The sequence below is a fragment of the Delphinapterus leucas genome, chromosome 20 (assembly GCF_059928025.1).
Source record: "Delphinapterus leucas isolate spDelLeu-1000000601 "Yukka" chromosome 20, BTC_Dleu_Yukka2, whole genome shotgun sequence".
NCBI lineage: Eukaryota > Metazoa > Chordata > Mammalia > Artiodactyla > Monodontidae > Delphinapterus > Delphinapterus leucas.
The window spans coordinates 3,802,243-3,819,739 of record NC_143148.1 but is presented as its reverse complement, the minus strand read 5'-3'; the positions used below and the strand labels follow the sequence as shown (position 1 = coordinate 3,819,739).

The 17,497-nt window shown below is 49.8% G+C and overlaps 2 protein-coding genes across 3 annotated transcripts in view; one reads left to right on the top strand and one right to left on the bottom strand.

Annotated features, from left to right (window-relative positions):
• BRSK1 (BR serine/threonine kinase 1) overlaps positions 1–10,651 on the top strand; it is a 24,794-nt gene extending 14,143 nt beyond the window's left edge. Inside the window, exons 18-19 of the mRNA XM_022585918.3 lie at positions 7,747–7,836; positions 9,333–10,651. Coding sequence (XP_022441626.1) covers positions 7,747–7,836; positions 9,333–9,490 — 248 coding nt within the window. The 3' untranslated portion in view covers positions 9,491–10,651. The remainder of the gene's footprint in view (positions 1–7,746; positions 7,837–9,332) is intronic.
• On the bottom strand, positions 8,449–17,497 carry TMEM150B (transmembrane protein 150B). Of its 2 annotated transcripts, none has more exons than XM_089902117.1 (7): positions 17,362–17,497; positions 16,317–16,392; positions 15,831–15,890; positions 15,666–15,733; positions 15,343–15,470; positions 12,744–12,927; positions 8,449–10,312 (listed from the first exon to the last, which is right to left on the bottom strand). In XM_089902117.1, exons 2-7 carry the CDS (start codon positions 16,382–16,384, stop codon positions 10,113–10,115), a joined length of 708 nt encoding a protein of 235 aa, XP_089758243.1. In that variant the 5' UTR covers positions 16,385–16,392; positions 17,362–17,497; the 3' UTR covers positions 8,449–10,112. The 2 variants fall into 2 exon arrangements, with proteins under 2 accessions (XP_089758243.1, XP_089758244.1); XM_089902118.1 differs by lacking the exon at positions 17,362–17,497 and adding an exon at positions 17,119–17,335.

Here is a 17,497-nt window from a genome sequence, read left to right as displayed (position 1 = left end):
TGCAAGAGATGAAAACCACAGAAGTTCCTTGCTTCCAATTCTACTTGGTCCCTGAGTCCTGATAACAAGAGTTTGGATAATGAGGAATACCTCTGTTTGTTGTCCTTGCCACCAATCTTAACATGGCACATCTGGGAGATGAGCTTGTTCCTAGAGTTTTTAACCAAGCTGCTCTGGGGCACTGGGAAATTACATCACCAAAATGAACTGTGGCTCTTTTTTTCTTCTTCTTTAAAGACTAACATGCAGAACTTTCTCAATGTTAAGATTTTTTTTCCCTCTCATTTATTTTTCTTACGTTTCTGGGTCTTCATGGCCTCAACTAGAACCCGTTTAAATAGAAAACAGCGCACATCATTATTTTAAGTCGAATCTTTCTTAGTCCCACTTGCAAACCATGGATTTATGCCCAGCCCCAATAGGGGGATTTTGAGGCAAGGAAGAAGAGTCATTTGCTGGGTGGAGGGACTGGTTCCACAGGGTGGGAGCGCCTTCCCTGTCCCCAGCCCCAAGTCAGTCTTACTGATGAAAAAATAAATCAGTCCATCTAAAAAAAGAGAAAATTTTATTCAAGGCAAACTGAGGATTATAACTGGGCAACAGCCTTTCAGAAAGCCTTAGGTGATCAAATATTTGGTCGCTCGATGCAAAGGTGGTTGCTTACTTGCCCTGAGTCCATCCTGTCCCTTGATGTTGAGTTTTAATAGCCAAGTTATTTCTTTCCCTTTAGGGGGTTGTACTAGTAAGATGTCTGGCATGGACTAAATGCCAATTCCAAGTTGTCCACTAGGACTTATGGCACTTTTATCTTGCACTTGCATTGTGCATGTTCATTATTAGGCAGTAAATACAAGCCTCAATTAACAAAACTAGAATTTAATATCCACTGAAATGTAATCTTTTTCTTTCTAAAATTACTCTCATTTCTACCAAATATAGCCAAATTAAGACTAATTTGTTTGCAAAATAAGTCTGGTTAATTGACCACATAAACTGTTTTATTATTTATTTTTCTAAATTTATTTTATTTATTTATTTTTGGCTGCATTGGGTCTTCATTGCTGCACTTGGGCTTTTTCTAGTTGTGGCCGGCAGGGCCTGCTCTTCGTTGTGGTGTGTGGGCTTCTCACTGCAGTGGCTTCTCTTGTGGAGCATGGTCTCTAGGCACACGGGCTTCAGTAGTTGTGGCATGCCAGCTCAGTAGTTGTGGCACGCAGGCTCAGTAGTTGTGGTGCACAGGCTTAGTTGCTCTGCAGCATGTGGGATCTTCCCGGACCAGGGCTTAAACCCGTGTCCCCTGCATTGGCAGGCGGATTCTTAACCACTGTGCCACCCGGGAAGCCCCTATTTATTTATTTATTTATTTTCTGGCCTCACCACACAGCTTGTAGGATCTTAGTTCCCTGACCAGGGATCGAACCCGAGTCCACAGCAGTGAAAGCTTGCATCCTAACCACTGGACCGCCAGGGAATTCCAAACATAAGCTGTTTTAAATTGGCTGTGCTGGAACTTTTCATAAAGGATCTCAGATTGAATTTTTTTTTTTAAGAGTATAGTTGATTTACAATGTCATGCTAGTTTCAGGTATACAGCAAAGTGATTGAGTTTTACGTATACATATATTCATTCTCAAATGGAACTTTTTTTAAAGGTTGATTTTTTATTATTATTTTTTTTTTTTTTTTAATTTTTGGCTGCATCGGCCTTAGTTGCAGCAAGCGGGATCTTTGTTAAGGCATGCAGGATCCTTCATTGCGGTGCGTGGGCTCTTCGTTGCAGAGCGCGGGCTTCTCTGTAGTTGTGGCATGTGGGTTTTCTCTTCTCTAGTTGTGGCGCCCGGGGTTCTGGAGTGCGTGGGTTCTGTAGTTTGTGGCATGCGGGCTCTCTCGTTGAGGCTCACAAGCTCAGTAGTTGTGGCACGAGGGCTTAGTTGCCCCTCAGCATGTGGGATCTTAGTTCCCTGACCAGGGATTGAACCTGCATCCCCTGCATTGTAAGGCGGATTCTTTACCACTGGACCACCAGGGAAGTCCCTCAGACTGACCTTTTAAAAAACCTCTTGAGGCCAGGAAATCCATGCCAAAGATGTGTCACAGATTCCACCTGAGATATCTATGTATTTGGATGAATTCCTCTCTTTTTGAGGTCCCTAAAATACTTTGGGCTTCTTGCACCTGTCAGGAGGTGGCTTTCCTTATCTACCTGAGAAAACTGCTGGGAACCTAAGAGTTTCCAAAATCTAGAGACAACAGGTAAAGAGAAAAGATACATGTTTCAATTCTGCTTATAAAGGAATAATTTACCAAATTGCCGCAAGTCAAGTCATAATTAGGTTGAGGGGAAGGGTTTCCTTATGTCTGGAGAACACAGAGTAAAAACCAGCAATATTTCAGACAAAACCCCAAAATTATAACGATATTCATCAGTTCTCTCAGTCCCACGTGACTAATTCTTGATCTTAATCTTCATAACAGTTTTATGAAGCCACCAGGTTTTCCATTAGTATGCTTTAATTTCTTACCCATTCAGCAGTATGATCTGAAAGTTATCAGAAACCTGTACTTGTCAAAAAGTCCTTTCTATGAATCTTCTTGACAATTAAGCATTTTTTTGGCAAAAGCATCAGAGTACAACAATAACTGTCTATAAATGACAAAAGACTTTAACAGTCAAGGTTAAAGACCTGATTCCAATGCGATTGACAAATGAACTTTGTTACTGCTGTGACATACGTTTTAAAATAATTACTAGAATTATGATTGATAACATTTTATCAGGACATACCAGATTTTTAGGAATTCCATATAATTTCTAGAATATATATATTAATGACATTTGTCTGTGTGATACAATCTAAGAAATTTTATAACCTCTCATTTGACAATGCTTTCCATGTGATTTAACATACAAAATAAACTTAATTAGTTTAATATTTCTCTCTGAGATGCTCCAGGGGCCCTCTCTGAAGCATCCCAAAGTTAGCTAGAGGTCAAAAGAACTTCGATTAGAATTTGATATTTGGAAAGTGCGTCAAAATATCAAAAAGAGAACTTCCCTGGTGGCGCAGTGGTTAAGAATCCGCCTGCCAATGCAGGGGACACAGGTTCGAGCCCTGGTCCAGGAAGATCCCATATGCTGTGGAGCAACTAAGCCCGTGCACCACAACTACTGAGGCTGTGCTCTATAGCCCGCAAGCCACAGCTGCTGAGCCCGTGTGCCACAACTACTGAAGCCTGCTCGCCTAGAGCCCGTGCTCTGCAACAAAGAGAAGCCACCACAATGAGAAGCCCGCGCGCCACAAGGAAGAGTAGCTCCCGCTCGCAGCAACTAGAGAAAGCCTGTGCAAGCAACGAAGACCCAACGCAGCCAAAGATAAATTAATTAATTATAAAAAAATCAAAAAGATTTCAAAACAATTGGTCAAATAGGACATAGGTCACTGTATTCACTTAACCAAAGTCACAAAGAAGATTTCAAAAGCAAATACTGAAAGTTGTAACAGATTACCACTAAAGAAACTTTACAATCTGTTTTCAAAAGCAGATCAATATTTTCAGAAAACTTTGTCCTCTTAATAGAGAGGAAACCGAATTCAGGTTTTGTAACACTTTAATACTAAAATTCATTTACGGGAATTCCCTGGCAGTCCAGTGGTTAGGACTCGGTGCTTCCACTGCCGAGGGCCTGGGTTTGATCCCTAGCCAGGGAACTAAGATCCCACAAACTGCACGGTGTGGCCATAAATAAATAAATAAATACAAAATTCATTTACTTAATTAAATTCAATTTAATCTTAGCCAATCCTGAACATGCACAAAACTTTTTCCTCGGGGTTTCTTTTCCCTTAACAAAAGGTATTTCCATTCTTTATATTGTCTTTTACTGAAAACATACCCTCCATTTTTCTTGCATACTGAAACGTTTATTTTGGTAGCTTTAGTTACATATGCATAATTCTTAACCTTAAAACTTAGTTTCTAGCACAAACTAAGTAGTAAGCAAGTATGAACTTTTACATTAGCATCCCATAGGTTAGCAAACTTATAAATATTGTTTATAGTTTCTAGAAAAAGTTTTTTTTTTTCCACAGAAAATGTCTTAGTGTGGCATCCACCATATTTATTAATAGTCCTAATTACCTTTAGTTTCTCTGTAAAAGGAAGCATATATTCAGTAATTACTGTTCCAGTATCTTATTTGGAAAGGATTTGGATATTCAATGGATTTCTGTAGTTTAACTTAATTTAGCAAAACTCCATGAAGTTTCAAGTTATCAAAATCTGGAGAGACTACTTTAGATAGACATTACCAAAACATAATTTTTCCTAAAAAGTTTGCCTAAAAGTGCTTATCTCATTTACGTCTATTTTATTTACTGAAAAGTTTCATCACATCTAGTTATTTTTCTTGCTGACAAACTTTGTAACAGGAATAATATCTCATTTATTTCATTTCTAGTAAACCTAGGTACAATAAAAATATTACACTTAACGCTGATGACTCTAAAGACATGTCTGTGTTAATTAATGCAACAAGCTTCAGCTAAATTTAGTACCAGATATTAACGCTATACTCAATATTTCCCAGTTCATGCAAATCTGAAAGTCATTGGGGTTAGTTTTCTTCTATTTCTGAGAATCTGTATAAGTGCCTAATTTCCTTTCCTTGTAAGTGTAATTTCCACTTACAAACTAATTTTGGCAATAACACGTTTTCAACACACATATACAGATATATACAAACACACAGACAGACACATACAAACACACAAACAGACACCCCACAGTTTCCATTCCAAAATGTCAGCCATGAATCAGTTACAATAATGTAAAACCCATCCGTTACAAAACAGGTTGGATTCAAATTCCCTGTCTCCCTTTTGTTCTTTCTTTTTATAAGAGTTACCTTTCCTGAAATTTGCATTTTAAAAAGATCCTTTCCTGAAATTTGCATTTTAAAAAGATGGTGGAATTAAGAGTTCCTGGAGGAGACCAGGTAGAATATATGCATATCAAAGGCATAGGAGGAGAAAGGCAAGTTCCCCTAGAAGGATTTTGTTCTCTTAAGGCCAGAATTTTTTTTTTTTCCAATACTTAACAAGCCTCTTAATATAAAGAGGGAAGGTTTTGGGAGTGGTAAAAGGATTGGTGGGTTTTGGATTGTTTCTGGAGCCACACCTCTGGTCCTGTAAAGACTAGATTTGTAAAACAAGGACAGTTCTTAATTCCTAAAGAATTGGGTGGCCACCTCAGTGTTTGATCAAAGGACTGACATACCCATTCACCTATGTTGGAATGTTTTACTTTCCCTCGTTTAGCTTAGGTGAGAAGACACCCCCCCGCCCGCCATATTCCTATCAGGATCCTAATTTCAGCTGTGGTCAGTTGAGTCATACCGGTGGCCTCCCATCTTGGTAATCCATTTACTAACACTTTGGAGCACCCTCCCTGGGTTTTAAGAAATCCTTTAACTGTGGCCAGTCAGTTAGGCCTTTGATCTGAAGAGGCTCACCTACAGCCTCAGGTGGTCCCATTTCTAAAGGTAACCATTTAATGGCATCGACAGAGTGGACAGGCACTTCAGACAGGATTATTAAAATAAGTACTCAAATGAAGGAGGATAGAGGGGAGCAGTAAAGTTTTAGGTACCTTTTAGTTACCTTTTATATCATTGATCTTTCATTAGCCTTCTGCAACAAATCTTTCAATGAGACCTTTTTTTTTGGCCACATCACACAGCTTGTGGGATCCCCGACCAGGGATGACCAGGGATCGAACCCCGGGCCCCTGCAGTGAAAGTGCTGAGTCCTCACCACTGGACCACCAGAGAAGCCTGTCAATGAGGCTATTTTGGAATTTTGAAGACTTTCAAAATTCTAAATATGAATAAAAATAGAAAAATAAGATGAGAGGTCTCTAAGATTTTACAGTTTAGAAGTTTTCCCAATTCAAAAGATCCTAGAAGCTAGCGCTACAAATATTTTCCCCTGCTAACCTAATTTTAAAAAAGAGAAAAACTCTTAACTACTGTTGTTTCCAGTAGACCCTGTGGACAGAGGTCCAGGAGACTGCAGGGTTTTACTGCGCATGAAAAATCAGTTTTGGGGTGCTTAAAGGAACCCATCTTGGGGACTTCCCTGGTGGTCCAGTGGCTAAGACTCTGTGCTCCCATGCACGGGACCCGGGTTTGATCCTTGGTCAGAGAACTAGATCCCACATGCCACAACTAAGAGTCCGCATGCCACAACTAAAAGATCCCACGTGTCGCAACTAACACCCAGTGCAGCCAAATAAATAAATAAATAAATATTTTTTTTAAAAAAACGAAAAGAAGCCTATCTTGGCCATTTCAAGACAGATTTCCTTTAATTCCAATTAAGTAGTTGCAGACATACATAAGCCCAGCTGGTATTCCCATTGGTGGCTGTCTGAACGGGAGCTGTTTGGCCTTTGAGGCACAATTTCCCATTATTAATGTCTAATTCAGCCTAATGTCTAATAGCCTAATTCAGATATGAAATATGATCTAAACAACTTTCTGAGGGCAGTGTGGTGGATTGCATGTGCACTGCGTCTGAGTCTAGCTCCCCAAGGAGTTACCCGTGGGTTACTTCGACTCTTTTACCGGTCTCGGTTTCTCCCTGCGACAGCCTAAAACCATCACAGGTGCTCGGAGTTCTAGGTTATCAGCCTCTGTTGCCCATCCCCCCTCACACCTCCACGAGCAGTATTTACTTAATGGTTATGGTGGGTCTCCCTTTTTCTTAAGAGCTGAATAATTCAGTCTCTCATTTCACTAGCAACAGTTTTGTTCAGACCGTATAGCAACTTTTTTTTTTTCAATTCAAGCCAAATTTATTTATTTTATTTTATTTTTTACTTTTTGGCCTCACCGGGGGCCATGTGGGATCTTAGTTCCCCGACCAGGGATCGAACCCACGCCCCCTTGCAGTGGACGCCAAGGAGTCTTAACCACTGGACTACCAGGGAAGTCTTCCATTCAAGCCAAATATAACAAAAACCCAGCCACCTATGTTTCCCTGGGCCTCTTGCCCAGACCCCCAGGTCCTGCCTAGGGAATACACCAGTGCCCCTTAAAACTCCAAGTCTTAAGTGAAAACAGCTCGAATAAAATTTTCAGGATCATCACTCAAACAACAGGATCCAGCTATCAGGAGAACTCGTCAGAACCCCTGAGAAGAACACCTGAGGAGTACCGAGAAGCTGGGGGGGCCCAGTGGGCCCATGCTGGTACTTAGTGTTGGTTCCGGTAGACTCCAGGTGCCCTCTGGTGGGTGTCTCTCATATCCTGCCGGCTACGCCATGCAAGGCAACGAAAAAGTTAATCGGTCAATCTAAGAAAAAAGTGGAAAACCTTATTCAAGCCAAAGTGAGGATTATAACCCAGGAATGGCTGCTCAGAAAGCTCCGAGACTGTTCCGCCATTAGAGGTCAAACCACAGTTATATAAATTTTTGAGACAGAGGGCTGTACATTAAATGACGTGTTATTGACAGTTTACACAATCCAGGTACAAGGCGAGTAGTGGGTCATGGGTCTTCGTGGCCCCTGACAAGATTAAGAAGGTTACCTCCTAAGCAGGTGTGGTTAATGCAGGTGCACAGCACACACTAAAGGGGAGGGAGGAGGCCCAAACCGGCAGAGAAAATTGTTGTGTTTGAAGTTTCTCGTCTTGTTGTAAAATATGGATTTTGTTTCATCAGTCTGTTTCCCTGCCCCTTCCAGGTCCCAGCCGTCGGTTCAAGCGGGTTGTAGAGACCATCCAGGCTCAGCTGCTGAGCACTCATGACCAGCCCTCCGTGCAGGCCCTGGCAGGTGGGAGACACCTTGGGGCACCCGTGGGACGGAGGGGAGACTCCTGGTGGCCAGGTGCTGCCGGGGGGGGGGGGTGTTGCTGGCGAGGCTTCAGCTGTGGGGCAGCAGGGCCCACCTGCTGTCGCCCTTAGGTCCTACCTGCAATGCTGGGAGCAGGTTTCCAGAGAGGCTGGGGCCTGAGCTCCGAGGGAACCAGGCCATCCTGAGCCTGAGAAGGCCTCACCAGGGAGGGGACCGCCAGGGATCCCTAAGGGGATGACCCGTCTCTGTCTCGGAGGTAGCGGAGCTTTCCGCTAACAGAGGCTCCTGAACTGTGTTCTGGAGGAAGGGGGCCGGCCATCCTGGTTTGCTCAGGATGGAGAGGTCCCTGGGATGCAGGAGTTTCAGTGCTAAAACCGGGACAAGCTGGTCATCCTCTCTGCAGATGCTCAGACTCTTCTGACCCCGCTGGGCCTGGCTTTCAAGGACTTGGGCGTCCCCCCGGGCGCGGGCGAGGTCTGTGCTCCAGGGGGAAGGGGCTTCCCTTCACCCACCAGCCCCGGTCTTCGGGAGCAGAATTCCCTATCAACCAGGGATCAGCGAGGCCAGGGTCACAAACAACAAACTCCATAGTTCAAACAACATCAATTTATTATCATACACTCCTGGAGATCAGAGGTCCTGCACAGGCTAAGCAGGCTAACACCAAGGCACCTGGAGGGAGGGCCTCAGTAGTAGGGAGCTGGAGAAACTCTGCCTTCTGTTAGTCTGGTTCCCCAGGGCAACCAGAAGTGAGGAAGGCCCCTGGAACCTCTCCAGATCCGGTTGCCAAGGAAAGCTGGCCTTGACAACCAGAGTTCCTAAAAGGGCATGCATTCATGTAGGACCCACAGACACCCAGGGCCCAAGCCACATGCCTTATAAGGGGAATGGGGTAATGGGGGACCTCTGGGTCTGCCCCAAAGAGGGGGAGCTCCATTGGTTGCTATGGCAACAAGGCCTCCAGCAATCAATGTCTCTTAAGGGGCTGGCCTCTGCTACAGGTACTATTTTGGGCCCTAAAGAAACTACTGCATGACTGCTGGCAACCAGCACTGCCACCGCAGTCTGCTAGTCTGGGGCAGTGAGGCCCCACAGAAAGATAACCGCAGTCATGCAGGCCCAGCTGGGAGAGCCCGAGACCCCCAAACAATCTGCTGTGGGCTCCGCTGGGCCCCATTAACAACCAGTGGAAAGTAATGGGGCCCTTTGGCCATGATCGGGGAACTCAGACGGTGCTGTAACCAGAGTCTCTGAGGATGTCTCCTGAGCTGGGCCAGCCAGGTCTCACTGGGGCATGGCCTGGCTTCCAAAGCCTTAGGTTTGGGGGTGCCTGGGACACGTGCCTTGTTGGTCTAGGGAAGCCAGGCCTAGTTGCTGGCGTGTGTGACCCCTGGCAGCCACCTCCCCTGCTGGAGCACATCCCTGGGCTCGGTACCCCTGGGGTTCCTGAAGCCAGATCGCTTCCTCCCCCACAGACGAGAAGAATGGCACCCAGACCCGGCCTGCCGGGACCCCGCCCCGAAGCCTGCAGCCCCCGCCCGGCCGCCCAGACCCAGAGCTGACCAGCTCTCCCCGCCGAGGCCCCCCTAAGGACAAGAAGCTCCTGGCCACCAACGGGACCCCCCTACCCTGACCCCAGGGGGCCGGGAAAGGAGGGGCGCCCCCTCCACCCCCCTTCCCTGCCCCCCAACTGTGAATCTGTAAATAGGGCCCAAGGAGTACGTAGGGAGGGGGGAGACACAACAAACCCGGCCTTGCCCTGCAGGGATAGGGCTCAGGGGGCCGTGCCCAACGGGGGTGGTTCTGGGAGGACTGGGGGGGAGCTGTTTCTATTTTATTTATTGATTAATTTATTATTTTATTTATTGATCAATCTCTCTGCGGGGTGGGGTGGGGGAGGGATGGGGTCTGGTTGGGGTGGCTTAGCAGATCCGGACGGACAGGGCCATCTGTCCTTGTGTCCCCAACTCCCCCTTCCTGGGCCCCCCTCCCCTGGTCTTCTCCCTTCCCCACGACCTTCTGTACGGATTTGCTCTCTGGAAGGAATTCTGATTTCGCGTGATCCTGCCTGCGTCCGTGTCTCTGATTCCGCCAGCGGCAAAAAAAAAAAAAAAATTAATAATAATAATAATAAATATCCTTGATCAGGGATGGCTGGCTGGCCTTGGCCTCTCGCTTCCTGGGTGGCCTTGGTTGCAGGGGCGGAACCAGATGGCAGGGACAGGAGGTGTGAAGATGCTACGCTGACCAGGTGTTCAGAGCTGGACCTTCAGGGAGATGGGGGAGGCCGGCGGGGGGCTCAGGCTGCCAGGGCCCGGCTGGAGACATAGGGTGCAGCCGTCCAAGCTGGAGAAGTCCACCGCAAAGAGGCCAAAGAGGATGAACAGCAGCATGGCGACGACCCATTCACAGGCGGCAGAGGCTGAGCGTAGTGACCAGGTGTGGAGGACGACCACTGTACACCAGGGTCAAGGGCACAGCGCCACGGGGAGGATCCGCAAGCCCGGCTAGGTTGCTGAGTGACCTTGGGCAGGCTGAGACCATCCATCTCTCGGTACCCTCTAGTGACATGTCCGCCCTGCCCTGGCTGGAATGGCCCCTCTGGCTGGACACCCTCCTTGGCAACGCCCAGACACTCTCAAATGGATGCCCTCCAGTTCCCGCCTCTGTCTCAAGCTGTTTTCTAAATGTTTGCCCTTGCATGTTTCTCCGGTTTGCACTGCATTCCCAATATCCCAGAACAAGGCTCCTATCTTCCTGTCGGCCTTCCCTGACCCCATGAAGGCTCTGCCATCTCCCCACTTGCCAGGGCCAACTGGCCGCCATTGCTTCTACCTCCAAAAATGCAGGGCTTCCTAAAGATGCCTCCACCCCACCCGCCAGCCTCAGGCTGTGCTTGCAACTTTCTCCCCCGACCCAGGGCCCACAGGCCCTTCCTACTCACTCCCAAACAGAATCCCCCTTTCTCCCTAAAAGCTCTTCCTCTTTCTGGGTGCCCTGACCTCCGTAACCACACCGTCCACTCCTGTCCCCTAGCAGACCCGTGGAAATCGCCTTCGTCCCCTCCCTCCTCATCCCCATGGCCAGCTGGACACCCCAAGTCTTGTCCTCTCTTTCTGGCCTGGCATCTCTACTGGTTGGCCCTGTCCCTCCTCCGGCTCCACAGTCCCAGCTCTTTAAAACTCTTCTGTAACCACTGGTCAACACATACTCTGAGCTCCCACCTTGCAGAGATGCCTCTCGTTTTCTGGGAGCACCCCCCTCACTGGAGCGTCCCCCCACTCCTCATCCCCCCCAGATCAGATTAGACATCATTTCATTCATTCAAAGATTTCTAGACAGTGAATAAGGCCAACACCATCCCCAAGCCCCACCAATCCTAGAACAAAGAAGTGCTTACCCCAGAACTGACTTTGTAACTCCCCCACTCACAAGCTTTCTGTGGCTCCCTATTGCACTTGTACAGAAGCACAAGCCTGTAATCCCTCACTTTAGCGCTGGAGATGCTCATCTCTGGCCCTGCCAGCAGCCTCATCTCCTCCCCTGGGCTGGTTTTCCCACCCTCCGCATGTACCCGCGGTGTCCCTCCCTCCCTCCCCCAACCCAGGTCTCAGACCTCTCTTTGCAGCCTTCCAGCCCTTACGACACTCAGCTGACCATTTTATGGTCCTGTCCCCCACTTTCCGCATCCAAGGGATATCAGAGCCCCACAGAGTGAGAACCCTGTGGCCAAACTGATCAGCACAGGCAGGATTTTGGAAGGGGCCGCCTAGACCTCATGGTTAACTGCACCTGCTGCTGCCCGGGACGGATGCTGGTTCTGCAGCTGCAGAAGGCTGAGCTCGGGAGCCAGCCCTTCCTGTCCATTTCACTGGATTCAATTTGCTGCTCTGGGAAACGAGATCACCACCTCCATTTTGCTGGGAAAATGGATCCAATTTTCCAAAGGGATCCTCTGAATGCAGCCGGCCCAGGGTCTCAGCTGGGTTCCCTCCAGCCTCTTCTGGATGCCAAGGACCTCTGGCCTCCCCTTCCATCATCCCCACAGGGGGCCGCAGTCCCCAAGGCTTAGCATGCAGCCCCTCCTCTCTCTCAGAGCACTCTGCTTCTCAGTAATCCTCATTATTCTGATGAAAGCAACTCCATTCTACAGATAGGGAATCTGAGGCTCAGAGAGTGGTTTGGCTCACCCGGAGGTGTGCTGAGCTAGTGGGTTCTGGGGTGACTCAGAAGTGGGCTGGAATCAAGGCTCCACCCACAGGCATGCTGGTAAATGTGTAACAACTGGCTCTGATTTGTAGCATTTGTCAGTTTCTTGGCCGTTTCAAGCTATTACTAATGTGACATCACTGCACATGGAGCTGGGAAGAGATACACACAGACAGCTCAGGAGACCCTGTACCAGCCACCTCCAGCCTACCACCAGCTCTGCCATTGAACTTCGTGACGGTTCTTGGCCATCTGAACCTCCGTTTCCAGTCTTAGCCAGCACGATGCCCAGCACAGAGCGGTAACCCAAACGGACTGCTGTCATCGGTTTATCGATCTCCCAACATGTATTGGTTGCTCACTATGTGCCAAGCACCATTCTAAGCACCTCACATGTGTCATCTCCTGCATTCCTCACATTCCTTATTATTATCCACATTTGATAGATGAGGAAACTGAGGCACTGAGAAGTTAAGAAACCAGAAGAGTTCCCCCTCCTCCCCCAACTAGTATGTGGAGGCAGCGTGACCCCAGAGCCGGGACTCGGTGACAACACCACTATAATCCTGCACGGAGACCGAGGCTGAGAAAGGAAGGGGCACCCTCCATAGCACACAGCAGACCCACCCCGATGAAGACGTACCCCCATCACCTGTCCCCGGCCCCAGGAAGGATACTGGCCACCGTGAGGATGGTGCAAATGCTGCAGAGGACCAGACGGAGTGGCCCGATCCAGGGAGCCCCAGGCTGGGGCAGGCTCTTCACCCTCCAGAAGACAAGGAGCTGCAGCCAGAAGTAGAATATTCCCACAAAGAAGGCGAGGAAGGCCCCCGTCAGGTGCGTGGCCCGCTGGTTCTTTTCCTGGGAGAGGAAGGGAGCAGAGTTGAGGGGCAGACCTGTGGGAGGGAGAGGGCCACGATGCCGTGCGGGGAGGCACCAGGACCAACTCCACGGACTGTGCTTGAAAGCTGCCATACCCGGCGAATGGCTGATTGATTAGGTGCATTGGCTATTGACAGCTCCATGAGGCCAGGCATTTATTTAAACCTGCTGTTCACTGCTGGGGCCTCCATCCCTAAAACAGGGCCTGGCACATAGTAGGGCCTGGTAAAAAAACATTTTTTAAATTAATTTATTTTATTTATTTATTTTTGGCTGCATTGGGTTTTCGTTGCTGCACACGGGCTTTCTCTAGTTGCAGTGAGCAGGGGCTACTCTTCATGTGGCACGTGGGCTTCTCATTGCGGTGGCTTCTCTTGTGGAGCGCAGGCTCTAGGCGCGCGGGCTTCAGTAGTTGTGGCACGCAGGCTCAGTAGTTGTGGCTCACGGGCTCTAGAGCGCAGGCGCGGGTTGTGGCGCATGGGCTTAGTTGCTCCGCTACATGTGGGATCTTCCTGGACCAGGGCTTGAACCTGTGTCCCCTGCATTGGCAGGCAGATTCTTAACCACTGCGCCACCAGGGAAGCCCAAGCCTTGTAAAATATTAGTGGAATAAATCCTTCGTTCTCAACCTGGGTGGAAGAGAGCAGATTGTTGCCACCAAGGGGGTAAAAATTGGTTCTTGGAGGGTGAAAAAATATTAAATGTTACAATGGTTTCTGGCTTACAGATATAGTATGTATTATATTAAAATGTTTTCATATTAAAAACTCCATGGCGGGGGTGGGGTGGGGTGGGAGGAACTTCCCTGGTGGCGCAGTGGATAAGACTCTGCGCTCCCAATGCAAAGGGCCTGGGTTCAGTTCCTGGTCAGGGAACTAGATCCCACATGCATGCCGCCACAAAGAGTTTGCATGCCACAGCTAAGGAGCCGGCAAGCCACGACTAAGGAGGCCACAGCCCACAACTAAGGAGCCCGCGTGCTGCAACTAAGGAGTCTCCCTGCCGCAACTAAGACCCCACGCAACCAAATAAATAAATATTAGGGAAAAAATAAAATCTTCATGGAGGGAAAGGATGATTAGGAGAAAATGTCTAAAAAAGTCTTCTGGGGACTTCCCTGGCAGTCCATTGGTGAGGACTCCGGGCTTCCACCGCACGGTGCTCGGGTTGGATCCCTGATCCGGAACTAAGATCCCACATGAGGCAGGGAGCAGCGGGAAAAAAAAAAAAAAAAAAAGCTTCTGCGGGGGGGATATAATAATTAAAGGAAAAACTTAAAGAAAAAAGGTTAATGAACACAGGAATACATGATAAGTGAATGATTTGCTATGCAAATGTCATGGGGAATTTTTGTTAAGTTGGAGGCAGCCTCTTGTCTAAACACCCTGCGGCTTCCACTGCCTTTTGGCGGGAGAGGTTTGGAATCAGACATCATACTGAAAAACAAATAGATAAAAAATAAAATGATAAAATAAATCAATAAGATTTCTCCTATTACTAATCCATTTATTTATTCTACAAATATCTACTGAGCTTTGTGGCTAAGAATGTGGGCTTCTAGAGTCTACGAATCTGGGTTCATCTCTGACCACCACGAACCGGCTGATGAAGAAATATCTCCGTGGGATTTGACCAAGAAGGACCTCCCTGGAGTTCTTGTGGAGATGGGTTAAAATAACCCGGCACAACGTATAAAGCTAGTGCCTTCTACAGAGAGAACACTCCATCGATAGGGCAAACATTAAGAATAACTGGGGAATTCCCTCGCGGTCCAGTAATTAGGACTCCACGCTTTCACTCCCCAGGGCCCCGGTTCGATCCCTAGTTGGGGAAATAGGATCCAGCCAAGCTGCGCGGTGCGGGGTGGGGGGCGGGAGGGGGACTGAACTGAGAATTTTTTTTTTTTTTTTTTTTTTGCGGTACGCGGGCCTCTCACTGTTGTGGCCTCTCCCGTTGCGGAGCACAGGCTCCCGACGCGCGACGCGCAGGCTCAGCGGCCATGGCTCACGGGCCCAGCCGCTCTGCGGCACGTGGGATCTTGCCGGACCGGGGCACGAACCCGTGTCCCCTGTATCGGTAGGCGGACTCTCAACCACTGCGCCACCAGGGAAGCCCATGAACTGAGAAATTTTATCATTAAATGGGGCTATGGCAGTGAACTACCCCAAACTCCTAGGGGTTAACGGAATGATTACAAAGAGCCTCCCACGAGGCCTCTATCTAGAGACCAGAACGCCCTCCCTCCACGGCCCGAGAGCCACAAGAGAAATACAAGTCCCAGGAGCCCGTGCGGGGACCAGCCCCCCAGACCAGAAGCCTGCGCCCCGGAGATGCTGGGAGTTGTAGTCCCAGACTCGGGCGGGCAAGAACCTGGGCTGGCCTGCTGCGTCTCACCTGAAAATTGCCCACTATGGAGGTGCCCAAGGCGCAGAGGAGCCCCGTCCACAGGATCAGCTGGTTAGGCCACTTTCCGACCCCCCAGTCCCGAAGCTGGTGGTAACGGAGAATGCAGGTCCAGGCGGCTGGGAGGAGAGGGAAGTGGGCGGGAGGCCCGAGTCCCAGACTCCTGGGTAGGGGGTGGGGGGTGGGGTGGAAGAGTCTGTGGGTCCTGGAGTGAGTGCCCAGCTCCTGGATTTGGGGGAGGAGGAGGCTGGGTGCCGGGGCCCTCTTGGCTGGGTGGGGCTAGCACCGAACGAAGTGTGCGCGGGAGTATTTACCCAAAGCAGCTCCCAAGTTGAGCACTTGGCTGAAGATGCAGCTCTGAGGTGGGCTATTTCCACATCGACTGGGGGAGATAAAGGGTCATCCTGTAGCTCCTCAGAACCAGGACCCCGTTCTTTCCTCCCTCCAGACCCCCCCCCCACCCCAAGCACCATAACTACCTGATATAGGGGAAGCCTTCAGTGAGGTTCACAGCCTTGTTGGCCACAGCAAGCGAAAAACTGAAGTCGAGGAGACATCAAAGAGAGTACAGGGAGTTCGACGAAACTTTTCTTTCTGTTACGCGCAGAAACCGGACTTCTAGCTCCCCCTCCCTCAGACCCAGGGGTCCGGGCCCCCAGCCCCTCCCCCCTCAGACCCAGGGGTCCGGGTCCCCAGCCCCTCCCCCCTCAGACCCAGGGGTCCGGGCCCCCAGCCCCTCCCCCCTCAGACCCAGGGGTCCGGGCCCCCAGCCTCTCCTCCCTCAGACCCTGGGGTCCAGGTCCCCAGGTCCTCCTTCCTCAGACCCAGGGGTCCCGGTCCCCAGCCCCTCCCCCCTCTGACCCAGAAGTCCAGGCCCCCAGCCCCTCCCCCCTCAGACCCAGGAGTCCAGGCCCCCAGCCCCTCCTCCCTCAGACCCAGGGGTCCAACCTGCCTCTAACACTCACACGGTCCAGATGCCAGCAGTAGCCCAGAATGCCAGGAAGGCAGGCAGCAGGGACAGGTATCCCCACATGCCGGGGTCTGCAGGGAGAGAGGGGCAGGGACTGAGGTCACGACTTTATCTCTGTCTCGACTTTAAACCATCCCTAAGGGTACAGGTGTGTCATATTGTGGCCACCGCCCCTGAGGCCTCCATTGGCTCCCAGGCATAAGTAATGGGCAAAGGTCCGCTCTAATGAGCCAGCTGTCTGCTTGGGAAACATTCCCTACCTTTTGCATAGTCCTTTGTCCTGATCTCCTAGTTTCTCTTAGCTGTCCTGCTCCCACCCAGATTCTGAGACTCTCCCAGCCCCTCCCTGCACTTCCAGCTTCTGGACTCCCCCGGATGCTCTCCTGTCCGGGCTCTCTCTGCCTCTCTCCACCCGGGGACTGGCGCTGCGTGAGAGGTTTGGGGAACAGGGCTGGGTTGTGGGGTGGGACTGTCGGCGTTCCAGCAGAGCCAAAGACATTGTCAGGCCAAGAATATGACCTCCACACTCTTCAGGACCTCAACCCCAAACTGCCACTTCCGGTCTCAGAACCGAGCAGGCAGCACCTTAGCTTCCAGGGACCCCTAGCTTCCTTCCTCCCACTTTATAGCTTCAATGTTCAAACTCCCAGCCCTTGTCCTCCTCAAGACCCAGAAATCTGAGCCTCTAGCTCTCTCCACCCTTCCTCCTTTGGGGACCCAGAAGTCCAGGCCTCCAGTCCCTTCCAGAACTCATGCAATTGTTTCTAGCCCCTGAGGTCCATCCTCCCAGCTGTTACCTCCTTGGGGACGGATAATCCAGACCTGCAGGTGCCTGCCCTTCTGAGTGTAGTTTCTGTCCTGAGGCAGTCGGGTGTGGGACCCTGGTGACCCTTCCTCCTCCCCCCACTGGCTTTCCCCTCTCCCTTCCTCTCTATCAAGCTGGAGTTCCCCACAGGCCGGGCCTGAGTGGGAAGGGCGATCTTAGTGATGACATCTCCATCGGAGAAACCTCCCTCCCAGAAAGCGACTGCTTCCTCTACCTGGACCGTTTTCTTCTCTCTCCGGCAGAACAAGCCTCAACTTCCTGGCTTCCTCCCCTCTTGGTACTCAGGTGTTTGTGTCCTGGGCCCCCTCCTGCTGCCCCAGGACCCAGGAGTCCAGGCCCCAGCCCCTCCT

Excerpts from the sequence above, each read along its gene's own strand:
- TMEM150B (XM_089902117.1), bottom strand. The coding sequence starts at position 16,384 with ATGTGGGGATACCTGTCCCTGCTGCCTGCCTTCCTGGCATTCTGGGCT. Across the intron at positions 15,471-15,665 it reads CAACTTGGGAGCTGCTTTGG|CCGCCTGGACCTGCATTCTC; the intron begins GTAAATACTCCC and ends CTCTCCTCCCAG. Across the intron at positions 12,928-15,342 it reads CCATAGTGGGCAATTTTCAG|GAAAAGAACCAGCGGGCCAC; the intron begins GTGAGACGCAGC and ends TTCCTCTCCCAG.